This window comes from Asterias rubens, chromosome 3 (genome assembly GCF_902459465.1).
Source record: "Asterias rubens chromosome 3, eAstRub1.3, whole genome shotgun sequence".
Taxonomy (NCBI): Eukaryota; Metazoa; Echinodermata; class Asteroidea; order Forcipulatida; family Asteriidae; genus Asterias; species Asterias rubens.
The window spans coordinates 20,007,407-20,032,010 of NC_047064.1; the positions used below are offsets into that span (position 1 = coordinate 20,007,407).

The 24,604-nt window shown below is 36.3% G+C and overlaps 1 protein-coding gene across 1 annotated transcript in view; it reads left to right on the plus strand.

Annotated features, from left to right (window-relative positions):
* The first annotated feature begins 1,755 nt into the window (after positions 1–1,755).
* LOC117288195 (NADPH oxidase 5-like) overlaps positions 1,756–24,604 on the plus strand; it is a 52,112-nt gene continuing 29,263 nt past the window's right edge. Inside the window, exons 1-3 of the mRNA XM_033768940.1 lie at positions 1,756–1,915; positions 21,901–22,066; positions 23,650–23,800. Coding sequence (XP_033624831.1) covers positions 21,923–22,066; positions 23,650–23,800 — 295 coding nt within the window. The 5' untranslated portion in view covers positions 1,756–1,915; positions 21,901–21,922. The remainder of the gene's footprint in view (positions 1,916–21,900; positions 22,067–23,649; positions 23,801–24,604) is intronic.

Below are 24,604 nucleotides of genomic sequence, written 5' to 3' on the forward strand. Positions count from 1 at the left end.
ATTGAACAGATAAAGACCACTGTGTTACGTGTTCTGTGTGTACTGTTCTGTGTGTACTCTCCGTCAAAGTACAAAGTCCCCACAAACAATCCATACTCAACATCAAACATTTGTTTTTACAGGTATTTGTCACCTAGCTGAGAAAAATGGGAAAACGCAAAGTTGTTCCGCATGCGTTTTAAAGTTTTTTTTTCTTCATATGATCCAAAATAACCGATATAGTCTTCGTTTTAAGAACAAGTAGAACCCAATGGTTTGTGCATGAACAACAACAGCAACGCAGACAGTTGGTTAGACTTGACTCAAGTCCCAATCCCGTGCCATCCCCAGGAAAACTTCTGTTTTATGTTGCTCTGCATTCCCCCCAACCTATTCCATTCTCGGGACCACATTTTGACGGCGAGCGCGCACTGTACTGTATGCAACGGGTTGTTTCATAGTACATGGGCGTGATATGCTTGGGGACCTCTCACACTAGCGGGACTTGAATCAAGTCTAGCAGTTGGCTGGAACATCATACAATGAATCTTCTTTGCGATTAATATTGAAGACTTCAAGTTTTGTACTACGACTATCAGGGTTCGAATCCTTGCCTGATCACTATAGGGACATGTGTGTCCTTGAGCAAGGTACTTTGTCATAATTGCTTCTCTCCACCGAGGAGTATTATATGCGTATAGGCGAGAGAGCTTTGGAGCAACGTGCGATGGACTGACATCCTGTCCAGGGTGAATATAAATATTCTCAATTGTTTACTGACAAGGAAACCGGATATTAACACCGGCTTTAATGAGCCATAAATGGCACAGCACAGACTATACTTTCCATGACTATTAAACACCGCATATCCAATATTATGTAACAATCAAATGATAAATGACAAACTCGGAATATTACTTTGACGCCATTCTTAATTACATGAATAATACCCTTCATCTTCTCCTAGATTTCTTCCTCTGGGTTGATCAAAATGTTAAGTTTATTAAAACTCAAACTCGTTTCAGGAGGGAAAAGTTAATATGTTAAGAACAAAAGTGTAAAATGGTAAATAATGTTAAACAATAGGCAACACAAGTTCACTCTTCTGTAACTACTACATTTATGAAAAAAAGAAGAGTTTTACGAAATAAACACAATACTTATAGCCAAAATTTACTTACATAAATTCACATTGTTAACACAATACTGTAGTAGCAACAGCAACTGCGTGATATGATTGATTGAAACTACACGAAAACTACAGTCATACTTGTAAGACTGCAAATAACCCCCCAAAAAACAAACATTTGAACATTTGAGAGAGTAGGGAAAAAAATCAACATAAGGTTGTATAAGCTTTGCGATGAGACGGATTCTATTCATTCAAAAACATTAATATGCAAACATCTACGGGTGGATATTTTGCCAACATTCTTTGAATAACTCCGATAACTAAAACGGTGTTATAAATCGGTACCCAATTTTATTATTTATTGATACACAGGAGGTGATACCACGCTACGTCATCAAAGTAGCCAAGGTGGACTTATAACCAATCAAAAGCTTCCAAACAGAACACGTCATTGTTTTAACCGACCTCTCGTGTTTTTGCCGTTTTGTGATGACCGCGTACTCTCAAACAGTGCGCACGTGCATGCAGTGCTATAATAAACCAACTTGAGCTAGCTGCCCCCTCCTTCACGTGCGGTTCTTAAACGTTACTCGAGCGTGTTGCAGTAGTTTGAACAAGACATATCGTTGAGCAGATTACACACGGATACATCTGTACGCCTTAGAGGGAGATTTGCTACGCTATCGTAAACACACCAAGAGACACAACATGGTACCTTAAGCCGGCGTGATTGCCACTGATTTGATGGACCTATAGCCCTGGACACGTCATACGATCTTCCTTCACATAACAACATAGATTGGGGTATGTCTTAAGTATCCGCCATTTTGTATTTATTTACCCTTTGCTTAATTAATGAGGCTCATTCATTAGTAAAATCAGAGTGAGTATACACGTATATCGTTAGCGTGTATTGTTGGGTTGAGAGTTGGTGCTATAGCAGTGATTGTAATTTGAAACCTGTTCTTATTTTTTTTTTTAAAGTCTTCTACACTAAGAAATATAAATGGCACAGTGTGTGTGTGTACATTGTATTTGTCAGTATGAGTCTCGTGTATTAATTGGCAATCACTGTAATGATGTTGGTCATTTCACCGATCATTATGTTGGTCAAGTATTCAGTCAATGCAGGACTACCGCTAACTTAGGGTGGTCAGAACTTGGAGAAATGGTCCTTGCTTTATGGTCAGAGGCACATTGGTTTTGCACTAATATTTTAAGGTATCGGTATTTGCATTCATTTATTTATTTATTCATTGACTAATTTATCTGCAATATCTTTCAAATGAGTTATCAGCAGCCATGTCGAGTTTCAAGATTTAAGCAATTTTTTTATTTAAATTTGAAGAAAAGAAGAAAAGAAAAAAAAACAAAGAAAAAAGAAAAAAAGAAAACACCGAGAATAAAACTCGAGAAACTGAACCTTTGTTAATTGATTTTAACCTCGACTGTATAGTTATGATAGATAAAGACACAATATTCAGTAGAACGGGAGCACTAACGACTAAAAAGCAACCATAATCAATTCAATTGTATATATTAAAGACATTGGACACCATTGGTTAGTGTATACGACCAGTCTTTTCACTTGGTGTATCTCAACATATGCATAAAATAACAAACCTGTGAAAATTTGAGCTCATTAGGTGGTCGAAGTTGCGAGATAATAATGAAAGAAACAACACCCTTGTCATACGGTATTTGGTTTTCAGATGCTTGATTTCGAGACCTCAAGTTCTAAATCTGAGGTCTCGAAATCAAATTTGTGGAAAATTACTTCTTTCTCGAAAACTACATTACTTCATAGGAAATCGTTTATCACAATGTTTTATACTATCAACCTCTCCCCATTATTCGTTACCAAGTAAGGTTTAGCGCTAATAATTATTTCGAGTAATTCCCAATAGTGTCCACTGCCTTTAACTCATTTTAAAATACGTTTAAAATGTTATTTTAAAGTAGCAGTAACTCCGAAATTCCTGTCCAGCAAATTGGAATAAGTATCTCATCACATGATTGCTGCTCTATAGACCTTGATCTATGCCAAATTTCTATAGAGTTCCTCAATGACAAACAGAAATGCACATGCCGCTTACAATGTGTCTTAGTTTAAATGTCAGTTATAAAGGTTGCACGTAACTCTCGCGGCCAGTTGCGGAAAGAAAGAAGGGTTCAAAACATCACGTTCGTCACCCTCAAAATTTATATCGGCCATTTCCAGAGACCCCACCTCTCTTCCAATCGTACGCACACAAGAAGTATGCCCTGATATGACATTTTGGCGAGTGCTTAATCCAGTCTTAGGAATACGCGTCCCTGCTCGACCTTACAAGTGCCGTGTTTTTTTCCTTCGTCTCTTGGCTTCTTGGGTTTAGTTAGGGCACCGCATTACAGATGTTCGCGTATGTCTTTCGAGTCGAGATAGGCTGTGGTGGGTTCGTCGTGACTTGGCGAAGCATTCCGCCGGAAGCCTAGCTGACCGTAACGGCACTGGCGACTTTTCATTATCAATCAGCTCTATCAATCTGCCCAATTTGTTTCATGCAAATTAATGTTAGTATCTTGTGGTAAAGTAAATTAATTTATCTCGTAAGGCTACTTGGCAACTCGCGTCCAACTTAATTCAGAATTTCCTCCTTGATGTTTAGAGATGTACTTTCATTTTTGTGTACATCATTAAAGACACTGGACACTATTGGTAATATCGTCAAAGACCTGTCGTCTCACTTGGTGTATCTCAACATTATGCATAAAGTAACAAACCTGTGAAAATTTGAGACCAATTGGTCGTCGAATTGCGAGATAATTTTTTCAATTGGTCACACGAAGTTGTGTGCTTGCAGGTGCTTGATTTCCAGACCTCAAATTCTAAATCTGAGGTATCGAAATCAACTTCGTGTGAAATAACTTTCTCGAAAACTATGTCACTTCAGAGGGAGCCGTTTCTCGCATTGTTCCATACCATCAACCTCTCCCTATTACTCGTTACCAAGTAAGGTTTTGTGCTAAAAATTATTTTGAGTAATTACCAACAGTGTCCAGTGCCTTTAATATTGCTCTGGAAGGGCCTTGTGTCGTGGGGAAGATGTGGATATACGAGCAATCTTTTACAATAAATGCTGATGTTGAGTGGTCTACTGCTGAGATGAAGGGATGAAACAAACACGACTTAATGCACTGTATGTGTCAGTGAAAATAAAGCCTTTGAGTGTTTGGACGGTCAGACCAGGAAATCAAAAATTGAAAGTGACTTATCGCTTTTTACATTTCTGATTTTTTGGTAAATACTAAGTAACTCTATAAGTTTGAAGAAAATTATACCATACTACTACTATTCGTGGATATACATAGGTTATGTGATGGAGTTTATATTAAAACATATCGGACAGGGCGATATTTATAAAATTCAACAATTTTGAAGGATTCCAAGTTAGTATAGAGATTCGAGATTGCGTTCTGTTAGATTGTTTATACCGAAAATTGCGCAACTCAAGGTGTTAAGAACTCTGTGAAATGAACGCATAAAAAGAGTGAAACGACTCATTTAATGTACAGTATATGTTTAAAACTTGCACATTGCTTTAAAGGCACTGTACACTTTTGGTAAATACTCAAAATAGGGTATAAGCATACAAACTTACTTGGTAACGAGCAATGGAGAGCTGTTGATACATTGCATTTTTTGAGAAAGAGAAATTTCTCACTAAACTATTTGAATCTGATAAATAACTCATGCCTAAAACCTATGTTCCAGGTAACTGAAAGCACAAACAATTGTGTAACAAGGGTGTTTTTCTTTCATTATTTTTTTGCAACTTCGATGACCGATTGAGCCCTCATTTTCCCCGATTTGTTGTTTTTGCATATACACATGTTGAGATACACCATACTGGTCGTTGACGATTACCAAACGTGTCCTATGCCTCGAAATTGCGAAAACAACAAAGTAATAAAGTAAATTTTCAAAAACAAAGAGAGTAAAATTTGTGTCCTCAAATGAATGGACATTGACAATTCCTCTGATGTGTGTTAGCAATGCGAACTGTGTGTTCAACTGTAAAAATGACGCCCACAAAGTTGCACTGTGGAAACGTCAAGTGTTGACATCCTTTATACACTTCTTGTTTTAGAGGACAACGAAGCGGATAATTCGTATATCTTTACGGAGCGTGTACAGGAATACGTGGGCTGCAATGACATTATATGACCTTGTTCGTATTGTAGACTATTTATTATCATGCATAAAGAAAACATTAATCGATTCATCGGTCCATTATCTATAATAGGTCATTACACAAAAACGCTTCGGAGTTGTTACGTAGACCTTTCTATTGCATTGTCACAGCCGGAGTAGTTTTTTTTTCCAACCGAGGTTAGGGAGCTATGGAAAGCCATAAATGCAAAACGAAAACTGATGGCCACAGTTTATAACTAAGATACGAACTTTAATCCGTCACTGGGGAAATTAAAAATTGGCCTTGATTCAAACAGTACAGACAAAAACACTACTATTCCAGATAACAATAAACGGACAGATCGATTACAAAGAAACAACTGATTAAAGGAACACGTCACCTTGGATCGGTCGAGTTGGTCTTTGAAAAGCGTTTGTAACCGTTTGTTATAAATGCATATGGTTAGAAAGATGTTTAAAAAGTAGAATACAATGATCCACACACACATTTGCCTCGAAATTGCGCGGTTTTCCTTTTACTTTGCGAACTAACACGGTCGGCCATGTATTTTGACTCCCATAAATGGCCGACTGTGTTTGTCGACGAGGTAAAAGGAAAACCACGCAATTTCGAGTGATACCTGTGTGGATCATTATATTCTACTTTTAAAATATCTTTCTAATCATATGCATTTTATAACAAACGGTTACAAACGCTTTTCAAAGACCAACTCGACCGATCCAAGGCAACGTGTTCCTTTAAGATAAGTATAAAAATATGTCACACATCTATTGAAAAAAGTGTTGAATTTCTTGGACACGGCGCCACCAATCATTGGAGATATTTTAGTTATTTGAAAGCTTGCAAACAAAATATTAAATTTGGTCAGAACATCTGCTAACACGATTGAATGTTCATAAAATTATGCACGAAATAACAAATCTGTTAAACACTTTGACTCAATTGGTCATCAAAGTTGCAAGAGAATAATTAAAGAAAACACCCTTGGTGCACAATTTGTATTCTTTAAGACGCCTAATAAAGGTTTCAGACCTGAAGTATTTTAATATTTGAGTGAGAAATCACCTCTTTCTCAAAAACTACGTTACTTCAGAGGGAGCAGTTTCTCAACCAATGCTCGTTATCAAGGAAGCTTCTACGTTAACAATTATCTAGAGTAATTACCAATAGTGTCCAGTTCTTTTGACGCATTTTTTCCAGTCGGTTGGTTTTCATTATTTGGCTGTGGAATATGACACTGGCAATGACCTTGAATGACAAGACCAATTGCATTCATAGAAGTGCAGTTACGGTGCATTGATACTTCCTACAAGCATTTCAAATATAGTTGGTAAGACACTGCTCTAGAATTGCAAGGGTCGTGGGTTCGAATCCCACCCGAGTAACATGCCTGTGATATTTTTTCACAGGACTCGGGAAAGTACTGAGTATACAGTGCTAACACACATCGGTGTATGGGTACAAAAACAAAATTAATATTCTTTATACCCGATGCAAATTTAACATCTATTATATTTCAAATATAATAGACTCGGTTTTGGGGTTTCTTGGGTTACTGGTATTATAGCAGTATATTGTGCCGCAGAACGTTGTTAACCATTACATGGTGCTGTTATGTAAAATGAGAAGGTCTTTAATTCAAATGTAGTCCCACATATCTTGCAGGAAAATACTGTACGTGCGCTTTTAGAAACACCCGTATTCAAGGCAGTGGACACTATTGGTAATTACTCAAAATAGTTATTCGCATAAAACCTCACTTAGACACAAGTAATGGGGATAGGTTGATAGTATACAACATTGTGAGACACGGCTCCCTATGAAGTAACGTAGTTTTCGAATTTTTTTTCGAGACCTTAGATTTAGAACTTGAGGTCTCGAAATCAATTTAGTCCACTGCCTTTAAGCGCCTAAATGTTGTGTATAATTATGCTGAGAAAAATCAATGTAGGCCTAAGCATTTTGCTTAAGTGGCAATGGATGTGGCTAAAGATGCTGCTTTGAATCAACGATTCTTAGCGTCAAAATGATGGCCGGAGCCAGCCAAACTTACTAAAGATTTGCTTCAGCAAAATACAAAACAGAAACTAATATATAACAATCCCCGTGTTCACCCCACCTCTAAATTCAGTAGACCACCTCTGCATGTCATTTCACCAAAACAATTAATTATCTTTTAAAAATATGAAAATATTATTATTTAATCACTGGACGAGTCCATATCATCCATAAATCACAACAGTTTTATTGACTACATTTCTATATAAAATGTAATCCCATACATAGACTGATACGAGGCTTTGTATACTAATGGGTATATCAATAATTGTATATCACATGAAGACTGGTTATAAGGAGCGCCGTAACTAGGGTAAACGGGCACAAGGGGCGCACTATTTGTTTTTATGAAGGGGGGGGGGGGGTACTTCTAACCGATGAATACTGTAGTTTTCAATAGCATTTTTCCTAAAACGAGCCGTCTTTCAGCGCTCTATTACGTCATTTACTTCTTCTTCTTTTTTTTCTTTTTTTTTTTTGGGGGGGGGGGAGAATGATCTGCCGAATTCTGTTAGCCGGAGATTCGGTTCCCCATATGGAAAATACGGGCTGATAAGAAGGATGATTTAAAAGAGGACACTATTAGAAGAAGTTTATTCACAGTTTTCTTTGGGGGAGGGAGGGGGGGGGGGGACACACACACAGAATGTCCGGGAGGGGGCGGGGGCAGGGGCAGAATCCGTGCCACAGCGGCAACACGCTTCCGTGCTCTAAAAAGTCCAGATTTCAACTGGGGGCAACCGGGAGGGTGGTATGGGGCGTGCATGGTGTCGAACATCAATTGTCCCATCCCATTAATGGCTAACGATGTTTTAACCCATTGATCAAGACACACAAGGACATTGCACTAAACAGTTCTCCCTGAACAACTCACGTACTTGTGTTTGTTGTGTAATTTAATAGTCAATCGAAAGAATAAGAAATTGAACATCTGTCGTTCTACAAATAGTGTTGGATGTAATTTACACTTTATAAAAATGTTCACAGCACGGCTTTGGATAAAAATGATTGTATTTTATGTAAACAAAAGTAGGCTTATACACTTTCCTTGATCCGGCATGACACCAAAATAGTCAATTTGTACAGAGTAAGCAAACTGGAATTGATGCCACAAGAAGATAAGCTTAATTTTAAGATCTGTTTCAATATTAAAGACACTGGACACCTTTGGTAGTTGTCGAAGACCCGTCTTCTCACTTGGTGTATCTCAACATAATGCATAAAATAACAAACCTGTGAAAATTGGAGCTCAATTGGTCGTCGAAGTTGCGAGATAATAATGAAAGAAAAAACAACCTTGTCACTCGAACTTGTGTGCGTTTAGATGGTTGATTTCGAGACCTCAAGTTCTAAACTTGAGGTTTCGAAATCAAATTCACGGAAAATTACTTCTTTCTCGAAAACTATGTCACTTCAGAGGGAGCCGTTTCTCACAATGTTGTATATCTCCAACCTCTTCCCATTACTCTCTACCAAGTAAGGTTTTATGCTAATAATTATTCTGAGTAATTACAAATAGTGTCCACTGCCTTTAATTGTAAAGTCTGATGTCATAATATAAATCACTTTCACTATCGACAGCTCACCTTAAGATGAATCTTAATATAGGATTTGAGACATTGCGTGATGAGGTATCAATACATATTTGGTTTGCGGTAACACCAAGTGTGTATCCACTTGCTACAAATCTTAAAGGGAAGGTACACGTTTGGTATTTACTCAAAACAAATATTAACTTGAAAACTGACTTGGTAAAGAGCATTGGAGAGATGTTGATAGTATAAAACATTGAGGGAAACGACTCCCTCTGAAGTAACGTAGTATTTGAGAAAGAGGTAATTTCCCGCTAAAATATTAAAAGACTGAAGGCACACAAATTCGGTGTTTTTTCTTTCATATTTTTCTCACAACTTCAATGAACAATTGAGCCCAAATTTTCACAGGCTTGTTATTTTATGCTTATGATGAGATACACCAAGTGAGAACACTGGTCTTTGACAATTACCAAACGTGTACAGTGCCTTTAAAGGGGCATGTTGCCTTAGATCGGGTGAGTTGGTCTATGGAAGCGTTTCAACCCGTTTGTTATAAAAAGCAGTTTGTAGAAAAGCATTTGCACGAAAATACGGTATAGTCTGGTGCGATGCCAATATAAAAACAGAGATGAAATGCATTAATTTGTCACCACTGGTGTCCTGTATATTACCATCTAGCCATTAGTCACGTGTACAGAATGTAGTTCATTAGCAGTGTGTTTTGTGCATGCATTATAGTTCTTATATAACGTCATAGACATAGAAAATAGAAAATTAGTATACCGTGTATGGTAGGCTATACAACTAATTAATTATTTGTTAATATATTTTCCTGTGATTATTTGCACGTAAAGTGAAGCGTTTTGAGATTTTATGTAAAACGCTATATTATCAAGAATTAATTATTTATATTACATGTATATACAAAACGAAAAGACTACTTGCCGACGTCACGCCAGTCTAGCAGATAAATATTATTTATTTAACAATGGGTTTTACCGTGTACAGTATTGCCTGCTAAGGACTGTGAGGTCAGTACAAGTGCAATAAATATGGATTTCATAAAAAGTGCTTCTGCATATTTTTGAGCTCGTGGTAAACGTAGTTTTTTCAAGAGTGGTCTTTGTTTGGCAAAAACAAAATATTCACTCACTAAATAAAACCTTTGCTTGTGGGTTTTGATATATTATTTTCAAATTGCTACGAATTTTTTTAATTCAATGACCTTTTGATCATTATAAGCCGACGATACATAATGTTACCTAGTAGCAAATGCGCACTGTTTCAATGTTCTATTGTTAAGCAAATTTAATCTGGCTCGTCACTCACAATTTCTTTTGACAAAGTAATTATGGTGACTGGCATTTCTTGATACCGACGCACTAGTTGTATTGTTGCCAAATAAAACACTAAGCTGGTTTCTAAAGGTTTGGAAGAGCAATGACTTCATACTTGACAATAAGGTATTGAATACAACGCAAGCTGGGTCTTAATATAAAATGTAGTTATTATATACAACACAACGGTATATGGAGAGAGAATATTAATTAAAACGCCATACGGTTAAAAGCTACTTTCCTTTTTTAATACGCCACCAAGGCTGATACAATAAAACCTCGATGGATTTCATAGTTTGGTCTTAAAGGCACTGGACACGTTTGGTAATTGTCGAAGACGAGTATCCCCACTTGGTGTGTTCCGACAAATGCATAAAATAACAAATCTGTGAACAAGTTTGGCTCAATTGGTCATCGAAGTTTCAAGAGAACAATGAAAGAAAAAACACCCTTGTTGCACAATTATTTGTTTTAATAAAAATGCTTCAGGCCTGAAGTATTTTATAACTTGAATGTGAACTTACCTCTTTCTCAAAAACCACGTTACTTCAGAGGAAGCCGTTTCTCACAATGTTTGTTTTTTATTATTTGTTATTATGTACTATCAACAGCTCTCCATTGCTCTTTATCAAGTTAGTTTGTTATGCTCACAATTATTTTGAGTAATTACCAGTAGTGTCTCTGAAATTGGTCCGAACAAAAAGCTCTAGTCACAGTCAGTTGATTTAAGTCAACTACCTATTCGGGGCGTCAACTAGAATTAGAGATGCAGTTTGATAACTAAAATCTATACGAGGTTTCTGTAATATTTCAGTGAGGAAATGAATTGTCGTTAAAAACAAACCACAAAAACATGTTCTTCCCACACTAGTCCATTTAATGGTTTAATACTACGTCGAACACACAAGACGTAGGGGTTGGGTCTATAGAGACTCATCATTGTTTTAAGATAAGAAAATGTAACATTGTGTTGTAGTTTTCAACCACGTATAGTTTCAGATGAACCCACTGATCTAACATTGCAACTTATTGTTGTTCTTGCTTCATTTTATTGACCCTTTTACGGTCGCTACTGGTTCTGTAAAACAATAAAATGTTGGAGTTTATACTTGCAGTACACATTAGGTAAACATCAATCTAGTTAACACCCAATAGACGCTGATTGCTTGACTAGTTGGCGAAACAGCCTTCAATTATTGCCGACATGCAACGCCTCAAACATTACTATTATGTGATTTCTCCAGTTACTTATTGCGCTCATCACAGTAATCAATATTCAATCAATACTAATATCGAATAAGTATTTAGTACTCGTGTCTGACGTGGATTGATTTTAGAGTGGTCTAGTCTGGAACCAATTAGAGACTCTTGGCTCAAGGTAGGGATCTAAGGTAGCTATATATGTTCAATATCCTGGTAAAGGGACAAACAAGTTGAATCTATTCAACGTGAAAACTGTTTTCAGACTAACCTGGGAAACAATATTCGAAAGTATTCAATTCAATTCAAATTCACATTTATGTCCATACTTCTCGAAAACAATACAAATCCATGAAGTAAGCAATAAACAAGGCTCTTTTACAAGATAGAGAATAGTATTAGTAATGTATGGAGGCATCATCTATAGAAGCCGAGGCTTGTGGTGAGGTCTCTATAGAGGAAGCCAATTTTAATTCCATGGGAATTACAGTTTTGCTTTTGCTACGTCTGCCATTTTTGCAATTTATTCGTATTCATCTGTCCATTTCGGGTGAAAATAAGAACCTCCCAAAGTGTGTCTAGATTTTGAAGAAGACCCACTTTAAGTCAATGAGAATACCAGTTTTGTTATTGGTACATATGCAAACTTTGCTATTATTTCGCCTTTATTTTATTTTATTCTGGATGGATTCCCCCCCCCCTTTTTTCAAAAGTGTGTATAGACTTTTAAGAAAACACATTTTAAGTGAAAGAGAATACCAGTTTTGCTATTTGAACATCTGCCAGCTTTGCATTTTATTCGTCTTTTACCTTTCTATTTCGGATGAAAATAGTTAAAGGCCGCTTTTAACAGATCTCACAACCAGTATGGTTGATATTATACTATATTATATTATATTATACATAGCCTTTAGACAAAGCTTAAAAGAAATTGTGAATGAAATTTTAGAATAAAAATTATTGTTTTTGGAGGGTTGAATGTTTGATGAGTCATTAAAGATCTTGATTGTGAATGAGGCCCATCATGCTTAGTGATCGTTATTAGAGGTTGCTTGGGTACTCCAAGATTAATATATTATGCAATAATGAGATCCCAGCAGACTCTACTAGTACAGTTTACAATCTATATCGTTCATGTTATCTTAATGGTGTTTGTAAAATGACATTACTGTCTCTACACTCGATCATGGAATGTAATTGCTCTGCTGAACGATAACCGCTAATCTGCAAAAAGGATTTCCTTTGGTGAAATTGTTGCATCAAGGTCGTTATTATGTAAAAGCTTTTGTGAGGATAACATTTTTCGTGAGGCTTCAGACCGTCTCAGAGATTGCTTCATATTACTCGGAACTGTTTTAAAGATGTTTATGTGGCCCGGACTGGCCTGGTTTTTGTCCATCAATTAAAACAAACAGATGTGCATAAAATGAGTAAATCTTATTAAAAATGTAACCGATATGTGACGTCGCTTAAGATTAGCTATAGTTACTTCTTCTCGAAAACAGTTCATCTAAAAAGGTTGTTTACGAAACAAATTATCGGCCAAAGTAACGGAACGAAGACAACATCATAAAGTCTAGTCTATAAGGCCCTATTCAAATTACAACTAGGCATTGTTTCACACAAGGTATATAATTCTGGTTTCATATGAGAAGTAAAGAGGTTGAAGGTGAAACAAATGCAGACTGTATGCACACATGCAGCCAGAAAACACGATTGCAAACGTTATAACACAATGCTGTTTTCCATTCAATTCAGTTCACTTCAGTTCATCGACGGATCATTTCCATTGAAATATGAACATACACGTAAATATAAAGATGGTCTATTGAACAAAGAGGTCAAAGAACTGGTAGAATAATAATTAAAGGAGACACAACAATAAAAAGAGACAAATATATTCAAAAAGACAAAGTCTTGTACAGGAATGCCTTATAAACAAAATACTGGACTTCAGAGCAGAATTTCAGTTACAACAGAACGACAGACAAAAGCCAAAAGAGGACAAACAAAATAAAGAGGACGCTATTTATACGAGCTAGGACGGAACAAGCGGAAAAAACCATAACTAGAAAATCAAAAGTTACTTAAACCAGAACTGCTGTTTTGTTGACGCTCAAAAAGATGGTACCTTTGACATTAAATGAAAGCCTGTACATTAAGAACAGCCAATTTGTATTTGTAATAAAACAAATTACGGCTTTTTCCCAATTTGTTCTAATGATTACATCCACCAGTGTACTTTGATGAAACCCCCCAAGGGCATAATCAAGTCTAGACTTGGGTTCCATTGTTGTTAACAATTAGTGTTTACAACAAATGCTTGTACGGACAATACATTTACAGGAGGTCCACCCCCCCCCCCCAATAGAACGTGACTGATGGCATGAGAACAATTTAACAGATTTCATTACACAAATAAAACAAAGAGGTTTTAGAGGTTTTGTAAAGTTGCCTGGAGGTACATTGCAGACGACTGAGCTTGTTAGAAAAGTTGATTGGAAGGTGAAGAAAGAGGCGAAATTTGTAATCAAATATATTTGATTGTACAGTCGTTTCACACTCATGCATAAACGAGTTCCCAAGAGTCAATGATAGCATTTGACTTTATTTAGAATTCGACTGTTATTAGCTGGCATAAAATTGACACTTAATTAATCAAAAGTGACAGACTGAATACAACTTGATATAAACACACCCAGCCAGCATCCAACTCCAATGCTTCAAAGAACACGAACAACTTAGATACTTCCCGCCAAAATTTGGATTCCTCAAGCACTACTTAAGCAGCATCACCACTGGCATTCCAGCTTTCTCCTGAAGATAAGCAGAGTATACTGTTCGAAACGTCGAGACCAAACCGAATATTTTCTGAACCAACACTCCCTCAACAAGAGCAATCATTACATGGTTGTATCCGCAAGTTTACTAACATTTATACACAGTTGTTATCCTGATGAGGTAAAAGTGATTTTAATGAAGAATTCAAGTCAACACTTACATCCATTAAGAATGGTCAACTATTTGTTCCTGCAATAATCACAACACTATGGGATCTACCAATGAGTTGATACATGATTTTATCGTGTATTGATTGCCATTTTAAGGATTAATCATATCGATAAGACAAAACTGATATTGATAAGGGTTAAACTGATATCGATAAAACCAATCTGGCATCGACAAAGCCATCTTGATTGAGGTTTGAAGTTGATAAGTCAACCCTGATAATCAAAAGAATTATTCAGATTTTGATAAGATAAATCTGGTATTGGTCACATGTCAATCCGATAGTGACAATGACAGTATGATATTGATTAAATGAAAGCTGATTTTGATAACAGTGATTGATAAGGCTATCTTGATATTGGTAAACCAAATCTAAGATTAACAAGGTGACTCTAAAGTTGATGAGGTTAATCTAATGATGATAACGCCGATCTGATATTGATAAGGCTGATCTAATATTGATAAGCCTAATCTGATTCCAATTACACATATCTGTTATCAATTAATCCATATCAGTTTTTCAGTTATTTAGAACAACAGAGATATTCGATACCTTCCTGCATTGAACGCACGGATGCGCAGATCATCTTCAAGACATCTGCACTACATTCAAACTTTGTGAACCTGTCAGTTACAAATTGGATGATGCAATCTTATTATACACAACAGTTGCAACACAATTTTGCTAGATTCATTCCCTTGTGTGTATGGACGAATCCAAGTTTGATTTAAACAGCAACACAATAAAAAGAACTTGTTAAAATGGTATCACCGCAAATCTTACTTATACTTAGTATTTTCTACCATGCATAGCCTTAAAGGCACATGGGTTGCCTCTTCCTCAAAACTACGTTACTTCAGAGGGAGCCGTTTCTCACAATGTTTTATACTATCAACAGCTCTCCATTGCTCGTTTTCAATCGAAATTTTATGCTAACAACAATTATCTTGAGTAGTTCATTAGTGTCAAGTGCTTTTAACTATCAATACAATCAAAAGACATTTTACTTCATGGTGTCACCGCAAACTACCGACTAGCAATACGTAATAACAGACAGACTCTGCTGATATGGGTTTTAGTTCGACTGATACTTGAAATATATTATTGATGATGGTCTCACATCAACTTCTTTCCTCCCGTCGTAGGTGAGAGACAGGTTTGAAACCGGATACATCTTACAATCTGATAACATCTGTACTTCATTGAAACCGTGGGTTTAAAACAAGTCACACATTTCTTCAAGGGGGGGGGGGGGGCAATAGACCTTTATCACGGTGTGATCATCTTGATTTTACTCCATTCCAAATCATTGTAACCAAACTGAGGCTGGACGAAATAAAAGTATGGTGCCCTACGCAATTAATGTCAGCATTCATTACTGGTATTGAAAACAGGGAACGTGACCAAGATGTTGATAGCGTGATAAATGTATATACAATTCAACGTGGGACATTTAAAGATGGTTCTCAAACTCATCTGTTAAATACAGTGTCATTCCTAACTAATAAGTTAAAATTCTTCCAAGTTCCCAAACTGATTTCCATGAGTTGATGTACTTTGGTTAAGTGGTAACAATTAGCGGAAGTTGGTCAACTCATGTGACATGAAATGGCACGAGGTTTTGCCATCAATAAACTCCACTGGAGCAGATCTTATTCTCACTATATACATCGTTGATTTCAGACAGATTTGTAAATATGTTACTCACAGTTTACATGGAAACTGTTATCAAGTTGATAAGCTATCACACTGTTTTATAATAACAATGATGAAACATTAATGAGACTTGTCTAACGGCAACTCCAACTGTTGATAAATTAGGTTGGTGTAATTTATCAAAACCTTGACGAGCTTTGGACAAATTAAACTCACTTTATGCAACGGTTTGGCTCTTCCTGGCCACTGCAGTTAGTGCATTATTGGTCTACACGCACTGCAGGCGAGCGTAAGGGCAATAATGGTCGGCCCGTGTGTTGTACAAGTGGCAATATTGTTGTTGCTAATTAGTGTGTAGTTATGACCGTAATTGATTGAGTTTGAACACAAAGCGGTGCTGGTTGATCTGGACGTTTACTGCCTTAATTAAATCTGTCTGTATCAAGAATGGTACAAAAACTTGACTAATCGAAACTCTTCATTATGCAACTTAATTATGCTTCAGTAACAACCCCTTGTAAAAAAAAAAAAACCCGCAGTGTAGTGGAAAGTCAGTTGTGTTTTTATTTTTAGAAAAAGATTATTCATGGAATGATAATAAATAAATGCACGGAAATACGAAAGAAAACTGGAGTAAGAGACATCATAGGGACAATAACAAAAGCTGAATGAAGATGGGCTCGACACGCTGCCTGAAGACATGACAGTAGATAGCAAACAATAATAATGGGTTGGCAACACAGGACAGGGAAAGGGAAAAGAGGAAGACAGAAAAGAAGATGGAGAGATGACAACAGGGTTTATGCAGGAACAACATGGATCAGAACTGCAAGAAATAGAAATAATCGACATCTACGTGAGGAGGGCTACATCTTACACTACGGATGAACACAGCCTATAAGTGAATATGATTATGTTTTGCAGATATTATGTTGAAGGTTATAAACGCAAAAAAACAATTTTTTTTTAAATTATTTTTTTATAATCAATATTATGACAAGACTATCGAGATCCAATTTTGAATTGATCATTCTTAGTTTCAGGGTTGAACATTGTTGTTTGTTGAAAGATCAAGGAAAGTGATCTTTTGAGTCCCCACCCACATAGATTATTTTCATAAACTGCCTATAGGCCTATAATTCATTAAGCGTTTCCCCATTACCAATTCCAATAGTAATTGTTCCAAAGGGAGAACATGACATTTTATGAGGATTTGGAAACAATTCTGAAACTGACGTCATAACTGAAATTGGTTTGTCTTCTTTAGTGTATACATGTATACCCCAGTCATTTCCCGTGTGAAATTCAGCTGAAAGAAATAGACAACACGTTTTCATGATGGAAAGGAAAAAAAGACATTAAATCATTGCTCCAGTCTCTGATAACAATATTTCATAAAAGAAAAAACAGGAGAGACAGAAACGCAGAGACCGGCTGCAGGTTGAGCTAAGGCAATTAGTGACAGATGGTGGATTTCATTTACAAATCAGCAGGGGTTACGTCCTGAAGAATAGGGTCAAGACCGTTTAGGCCTGAAATTCCATCAAATAAATTCATTTCATTTCCTTACAATGCCTTAAAGGGAAATAGATAACTTTGTTTTAACTATGTTTCGCTAAATGACATTTATAGGTATCATCTTATTATATTTTTTTGATAAGATGTGATACAAGGAAACAGCATTCTACCATTCGTAACAAGTACCTGATAATGATCTTTGATTTGTTCATCATTGCTATTGTTTTTTACACTCTTCTGGTGTGTAGCAAGAGATCGACAAATAAGATTACCCAGGGAATAAAACAACAAACAAAACAAGACATAACCAATTACTATGTTTCCCCCTTTTTCTAAACATGAAGAAAAACCACAAAAATGCCAACATTTTTAACTTTAAGTTCCGTCGACATCTTCTTTATTAAATGATCATTGTCTAACCTTATTAGAAAAGGGCTCTGCTAGGGTCGAAACGTCCGGCCATTGCATTCATTAAAGATACTTGGCACTGTTGGTATTTGTAAAATAATACTACAAGACTTCAGGCTTAAAGTCTTTTAATATTTGAGAAAGAAAATTCCCTTTCTCAAACACAACATTACTTCAGAGGGAGCCGTTTCTCACACTGTTTTATACTACAAACAACTCTCCATTGCTAGTTACCGATTCAGTTTTTAAGTTAACAGTTGTTTTGAGTAATTACCGAATAGTGTCCAGTGCCTTTAAATTAACATAACAATAAAACCGTTATTAGACTCTCAGCATGTTTTACAAACATAATGAAAGATATGCTCCAATGGACGCAGAAAGCAATCTTAGAGGAACTGTTTACTCTAGTTATTACAGTCAACATGCCCTAGCATAGATCCAGCAGAGATCAAATCAAACAATATGAACATCATTATTAATTTTTAATAAACTTCAATTCCACAATCAATCTTGTGTTAATTACACATCACTTCTGGACCATCTTGACTGTCATTTTTTTCACGGTTGTCTGATAAGATTTTGAAGGTTGGTTTTGATTCAAAACAAAACTAACCTGTAGCGTGGACCATGTTATTTTTTGTAAATAATGTATATAACATTAGTAGGGTAGATGGCCTTAGCTTTCGATCCAAACCCGACCTTCACCAGAGGCATGAGGGAGTACAAATTAACACATATCCATTTATAGCAAAAAGAGGAGCAAGGGATTAAAGGCAGTGGACACTACTGGTTATTACTCAATATAATTATTGTCATAAAACCTCATTTTGTACCGAGTAATGAGTAGAAGTTGATAGCATAAAACATTGTGAGAAACGGCTCACGCTTAGGAGACATAGTTTTCGAGAAAGAAGTAACTTTCCACGAATTTGATTTCGAGACCTCAGATTTAGAATTTGAGGTCTCGAAATCAAGCATCTGAAAGCACACAACTTCGTGTGACCAATTGAGCTCAAATTTTCACAGGTTTATGCATATGTTGAGATACACCAAGTGAGAAGACTGGTCTTTGACAAATACCAATAGTGTCCAGTGTCTTTAAGGGGAGGTATCCAGAGAAAGCGGGAAACTCGTAGTCAATCAAAGTTACTAATTTATAAACAATTGGTGGCAAGGAACCAAAAGGAGTAAAGTAGTGATGATAAAGGACGGTCAGTATGAAAGGGTTGATTACTGGACCATAAAAGTGGTAAGTGCATTGTACGTATTACAATGCGGGGAAACATGAAGGGGTGGGATTGTCAGGATGCTGTTTGTGTCATTCAAATAAGTATCAATTTATGTAACCTTTTTTTCGTAACATTTCCAAATTTGACTCTTGGTAAAACTGTTTTCAGAGTTCGAGGAAAGTGTTAGGGTCAGTGTCTTGGCTTCGCTTATCTCGTTTTCTAGAGCAAACACATTTTTTGAAAAATCGCAGTCCCAAAATATGAAAGCAATTCTCAAAGCAAAGTTAATTAGACTTCGACGGTTTCATGTTGCACTGGGACAAGGCTGTAACTTCAGAGCACGTGGTTAACTTACCACGGGGAAGGGACACATCTAACAGAAGGGAACGGTCCCAGAGGAAACATAGCCCTGAAACCTGGAAATTGCTTCAAGTTTTACGTGCTAGAAATCCCGCCTTTATGCTTGGTTACCACGTGTGGTTTCAAAGTCAATCGTGGTGTGGCAGGCGGCTATTTTGTTTATGGTTGGCATCAAACTAGACCGCGCAAACCATATGGTCATCATCCACACTGATATATATAAGTGTGTGGGTTTTATGGGCAATTCACACCATGATTTGTTTAAAAAGACACTTTGGCGATATCTGGTCGATTAAAGATGGTCTTATAACACCTTAAATTTAAATAGAAGTTTCTTATAAATGAGGTTTAGTTTACCATAGATACACGTATTGTTGGAGTACAGTCTGGTACAATGATAGCCTTTTGACTTATTGTCAATGTTGGATCAATCAATGAAAACATTGATGAAGTTAAGATACCATCCACTGAAGCTTGCAAAATAATTTGTTCATGTACAAAAAAGCCACAAAATATTGGCAAATGGTAGTTTTTTTTTTACAATTTAGATATTTATGAAAATAATGTTTTTGTTAAAAATTTATCAGTGAAGACAAATACATAATGTCGACGAGGATAAAAACAAAGTTTTGTTTATAAACCCCAAATATTGCAGACAATGTTGACAGTTTGAATAAAGTTTTTATTTTTTAATAAAAGGGTTTGGAAAAAATGTTGACGATGCAAAAACGATACGACTTGTATCCAAATAGAAAAAAACACTAACAAAATAAGAAATTAAAATGAAATATAGATGTCTGGAATGTACACATGCAATGACAAAACGACATTAATGCTGACATAATACAGCAACAATGCGACAGTAATGGTGACATAATACCATAGTCAAGGCGACGTTAATGATGACAGAGTAACAATGACAAGTCGACAATAATGGTGACAGAAAACAAATGTCAATGCGACAGTAACGATGACAGAGTACCAATGCCATTTGCCCAAACAACAAGGCGAGAAAATGAGTAGGAGTTACCAGAAAATTCCACCAAAACAGATGAAAGGTTGAGGCATGTGCACTAGACGATTGATGCCTCACTCTAATGCACACCAGATGCAAGAGCGATCGTCAAAACCCTTTAAGACCATCCCCCCCCCCCCCCCCCCCCCCGGCGTCCTCGAAGCTTAAGAGAAAATCTCTAAATGATCTCAACAGATTTGAAAAAGAAATTTCTTACACTTAGCCATCGGGCTCTGATGATTTGCTCCATTTCTATCTTGTCTAAATCTCCCCTGAACCAGAAACACGGTGTTGATGATATGGTATTACTTGTATTTTTAGAGTGGCGTGAAGTAATGGTAGTGATGCCTTTTTTACGAGTGTATAATAAATACTCTCAGATATAGGAAAAGTGCAACTACCATTGAAGTTTAAGTAACTTCTTCTTGTAAAGGTTACATATGCCACATTATTGTTTTGACTTTCCATTGATCCTTTTGGTTCTGCTTTATCTGTGATAGTAGGTCATCAAATTTCTGGTGTTTTCCCAAGAGGATTATGGAGATATTTATTTTAGAAAACACGACACATGGAGAATCATATCCAGATACAGATAAATGCTGTTTATAATTTCAATATTGGTTTGTGCAGCTGTGGTGCCATGCCAAGAAATTACAGCCTCCTATAAACTCGACTTGGGAAATGAGATTGCAAGAAAATGTCATGAATGTTAATTAGTGGTAATGTGATGAAACAAAATAGTTTGTTTTCATCTGATTTCAGTTTTAATTTAAAGTCGTTATACAGTTTATGGTTTTATCTTTTTAACGATGTGTGTTAGTACTTTCTTAAGTTTTGTGAAAAAAACAAATCACAGGCATATTTATTACTCGGGTGGGATTCGACCCCAAGACCTTTGCATTGGCAGTGTATTACCAACTTTAGATAACCGAGACTGCCCTACCCTTAGAGGCGCTTCGAGTCCTATGTTTTAGCAATGGGTACCACAACGATTTAATAGATTTATATTTGTTTTGCGGTAGCACCATGTGTGTGTCTACTTGCTAGGTAGATTTTGTTCTTCCTACTTTTTTTTTTTTTTTTTTAATCCGAAAATCTACTCCGCAGTTATAGAACATATAGCAAGAGAACTAAAGAACAAAATCTACCTGGCAAGTTTAACTGCAAACCAAATGTATATTAATACCTTACCATGCAATGCCCCGACTCTCAGATTTAATTGATGTTGACTTTAATTTGTTTGTTTATTTGTTTGTTTACTTGGCAGACTTGTTGTCGACCAAGCTGTGATGGAGAAAGGAGATGATTTCCGAATGACGGTAGAAGATGACGCTAAATGGCTGGAGTGGGCACAGAGACAGTTTGCTGCTATTGCTGGCACTGATCGTCTTATTGATTGGCAGGAATTCAAACTGGCCCTCAAAGTCAAAAAGGTGGGTTCTTATCATTTATCAGATGTTTGTAATATAATATGATCATTAAATTAATTGTTCCCAAATGTCAAATTAATTTGTTCAAGAATTTGTATAATATTTTATTGTTATCTTGTGTAATGTTCGTTGTTTGTTTCTAGTTTTTAATAACAGCACAAAGCTCCGTTCGCCTCAATTCAATTCAATTCAATCAATTCAATTTATTTATTTCATCACAGATTACAAGTTAAAAGTGAAAATTGTTTTCCCTGTGTGCACTAAAAAGATTCAATATGTAAATACTTTACCCAATCAACTCAATGAGAACAAACATTCAACAACCAAATGAAGACAATGGCTTAAGAATATAAACACCCGTTTTATCAACAAACCACTACACAACCTGTATGGTAAATAAATCAAGTGAACAATCAATCAATCAATCAATCAATCAATCAGACAGTCAAGCAATCAGACAACTATTTCAGTCAATCAGCAAGTCAGTCATCAAAGTTCACGTATACATTCAAGTTATTATTGAAAAGCTTATTTACCCCCCCCCCACCCCCCCCCCAAAAAAAGGTTCAGGAAGCATTATTGTTCAGACCAATTTATATAATATGAATAATAATAATAAAGACTTGTATAACGCGCACAAGAACCAACATGTTGTGTGTTCAATGCGCAGTAAACCAAAAACAAACCGAAAGAAAACAGATTAAACTAAATTAGTCCTTGAAAACCTTTGACATAAGATAACGTTTGAGAAGAGATTTGAATTCAGCTTTGTTTTGTATTCCATCGAATACCCTTGCAATCGGGGTCCCTTAAACACAGACAGATGCCAAAAACACAAAAAATGGTTTTAGACTTATAAAGAGCTCGGGCAAAAAACGCCCTCGTGATATAAAAAGTGTCCGCCTCAAGGTTGCTCTTTTTGAAAATGTGATTATCGTTGACTTGAAAGAAGGCTAATCAACCGATATAGGGTAGACTTGTAGGGACTAGAGTCTGTCATCTAATTACACCATGCTATGGACCGGACTCCCGGGGTGTTAACCGTCACTAGAGACTAGATACCATCGGTAATTGTCCTGTTGTATTCCCCGATGCGGCTCCCATTAGAAAGAATGGAACTACAAATTGGCGTAGATTTTGAGTGCAAATATGAAGAGGTTGAAGGTAATTATCCTTCGCAATGTTTTCCCCCTGAAAGCTCTTTGGGGTTTGGAATGAGACAGAGAGTGTTTTAGGACATTGACATCATTTTTTTTATAGGACTTTATGTGTACTGATAAATGAGGTGGATAAACAATTTACTGTGTATAGTTGATCGGCCTCTTTACACACTTTGAAAACTGTTTTGAAGTTGTTCTTTTATGACACTTTGTAAAATTGGGAATAGTCTGGTTTGCAGCTAAGGATTTTTCGATGAATGTGAAACTGTTGTATATTATGCAACTTATTTACGTGTCGTTTCACAAAAAGGGTTTTTAAATGTCTTAATGACATTATACTTTTGTTCTGTGACTGACAAATTATGTGTGTTCGTTCTAAGGTTTTTGCATGTATTTTATATGATTTTGTAAACTTCAATATTTCAGGAGTTTTTCGCCAAACGGTTCTTTGCGTTATTCGACGCAGACAATAGCGGTACCATTAGTTTAGATGAGCTGATGGACGGACTGCGCATGCTCACACATGGAGAACCGGCCGAGAAACTTCGATTCCTCTTCAATGTTTATGACGTAGACGGTAGGTCAAAGTTCATCTGCGATAATAATGATCCAGTTCTCTGACATATTATCTGTTTGAGTGTTTGTTATATTCTAGGTCGAACGTGGTGACATGACCATATCAGTCATTATATCCATGGATATATCTATATTTGAGTGTTGAATTAAATCAAATAGTAAAAAAAGGGGGAAAAACGAAACAGGCAAAATAATGGTCATTACGTCAAGGAACTAAGATATGGTGGCGTTACCTTGACCATAGCACGATTTTAATGTCAATGGGTCAGCCTTTGTTATAAAGATAAATACATACAGATTAAAGAGATGGGCTTTTGATTAGAAGATGAAAATCTAGAAATTCTGGTAAAATAATTCCTAAGAGACTACAATTTGACCGCACCACTTCCTTGGTTCTACAACGCATATCCGTTGTGTTTGAAACCATTCCGTATTGTGGCAGTTGCACGACTCGATATTTATTTAGATATTGCAAAATGAAGATACACGTAATTAACAAGACGGTCTATTGAAAAAAGGAGGTATACAAAACTGCTAGAATAATAATTAAAGTAGACACAATACCAAAAGTTTCAAATATGGAGCCGTGTTCAAAATACATTCTTCTATAGAAATGCCTTTTAAACAGAATACTTGACTTCAGAACATAACAGAACTTAAGTTACAACAGAACGAACCAGAACAAACAAACAAAGAACACGCCACTCAAACGAGCTAGGACTGAACAAGAGGTCTAACCATTATAATTAGAAGCTCAAAAAGGTGAACGATGAACAACAGACGAAGCTAGTCAAGAAGAGACAAG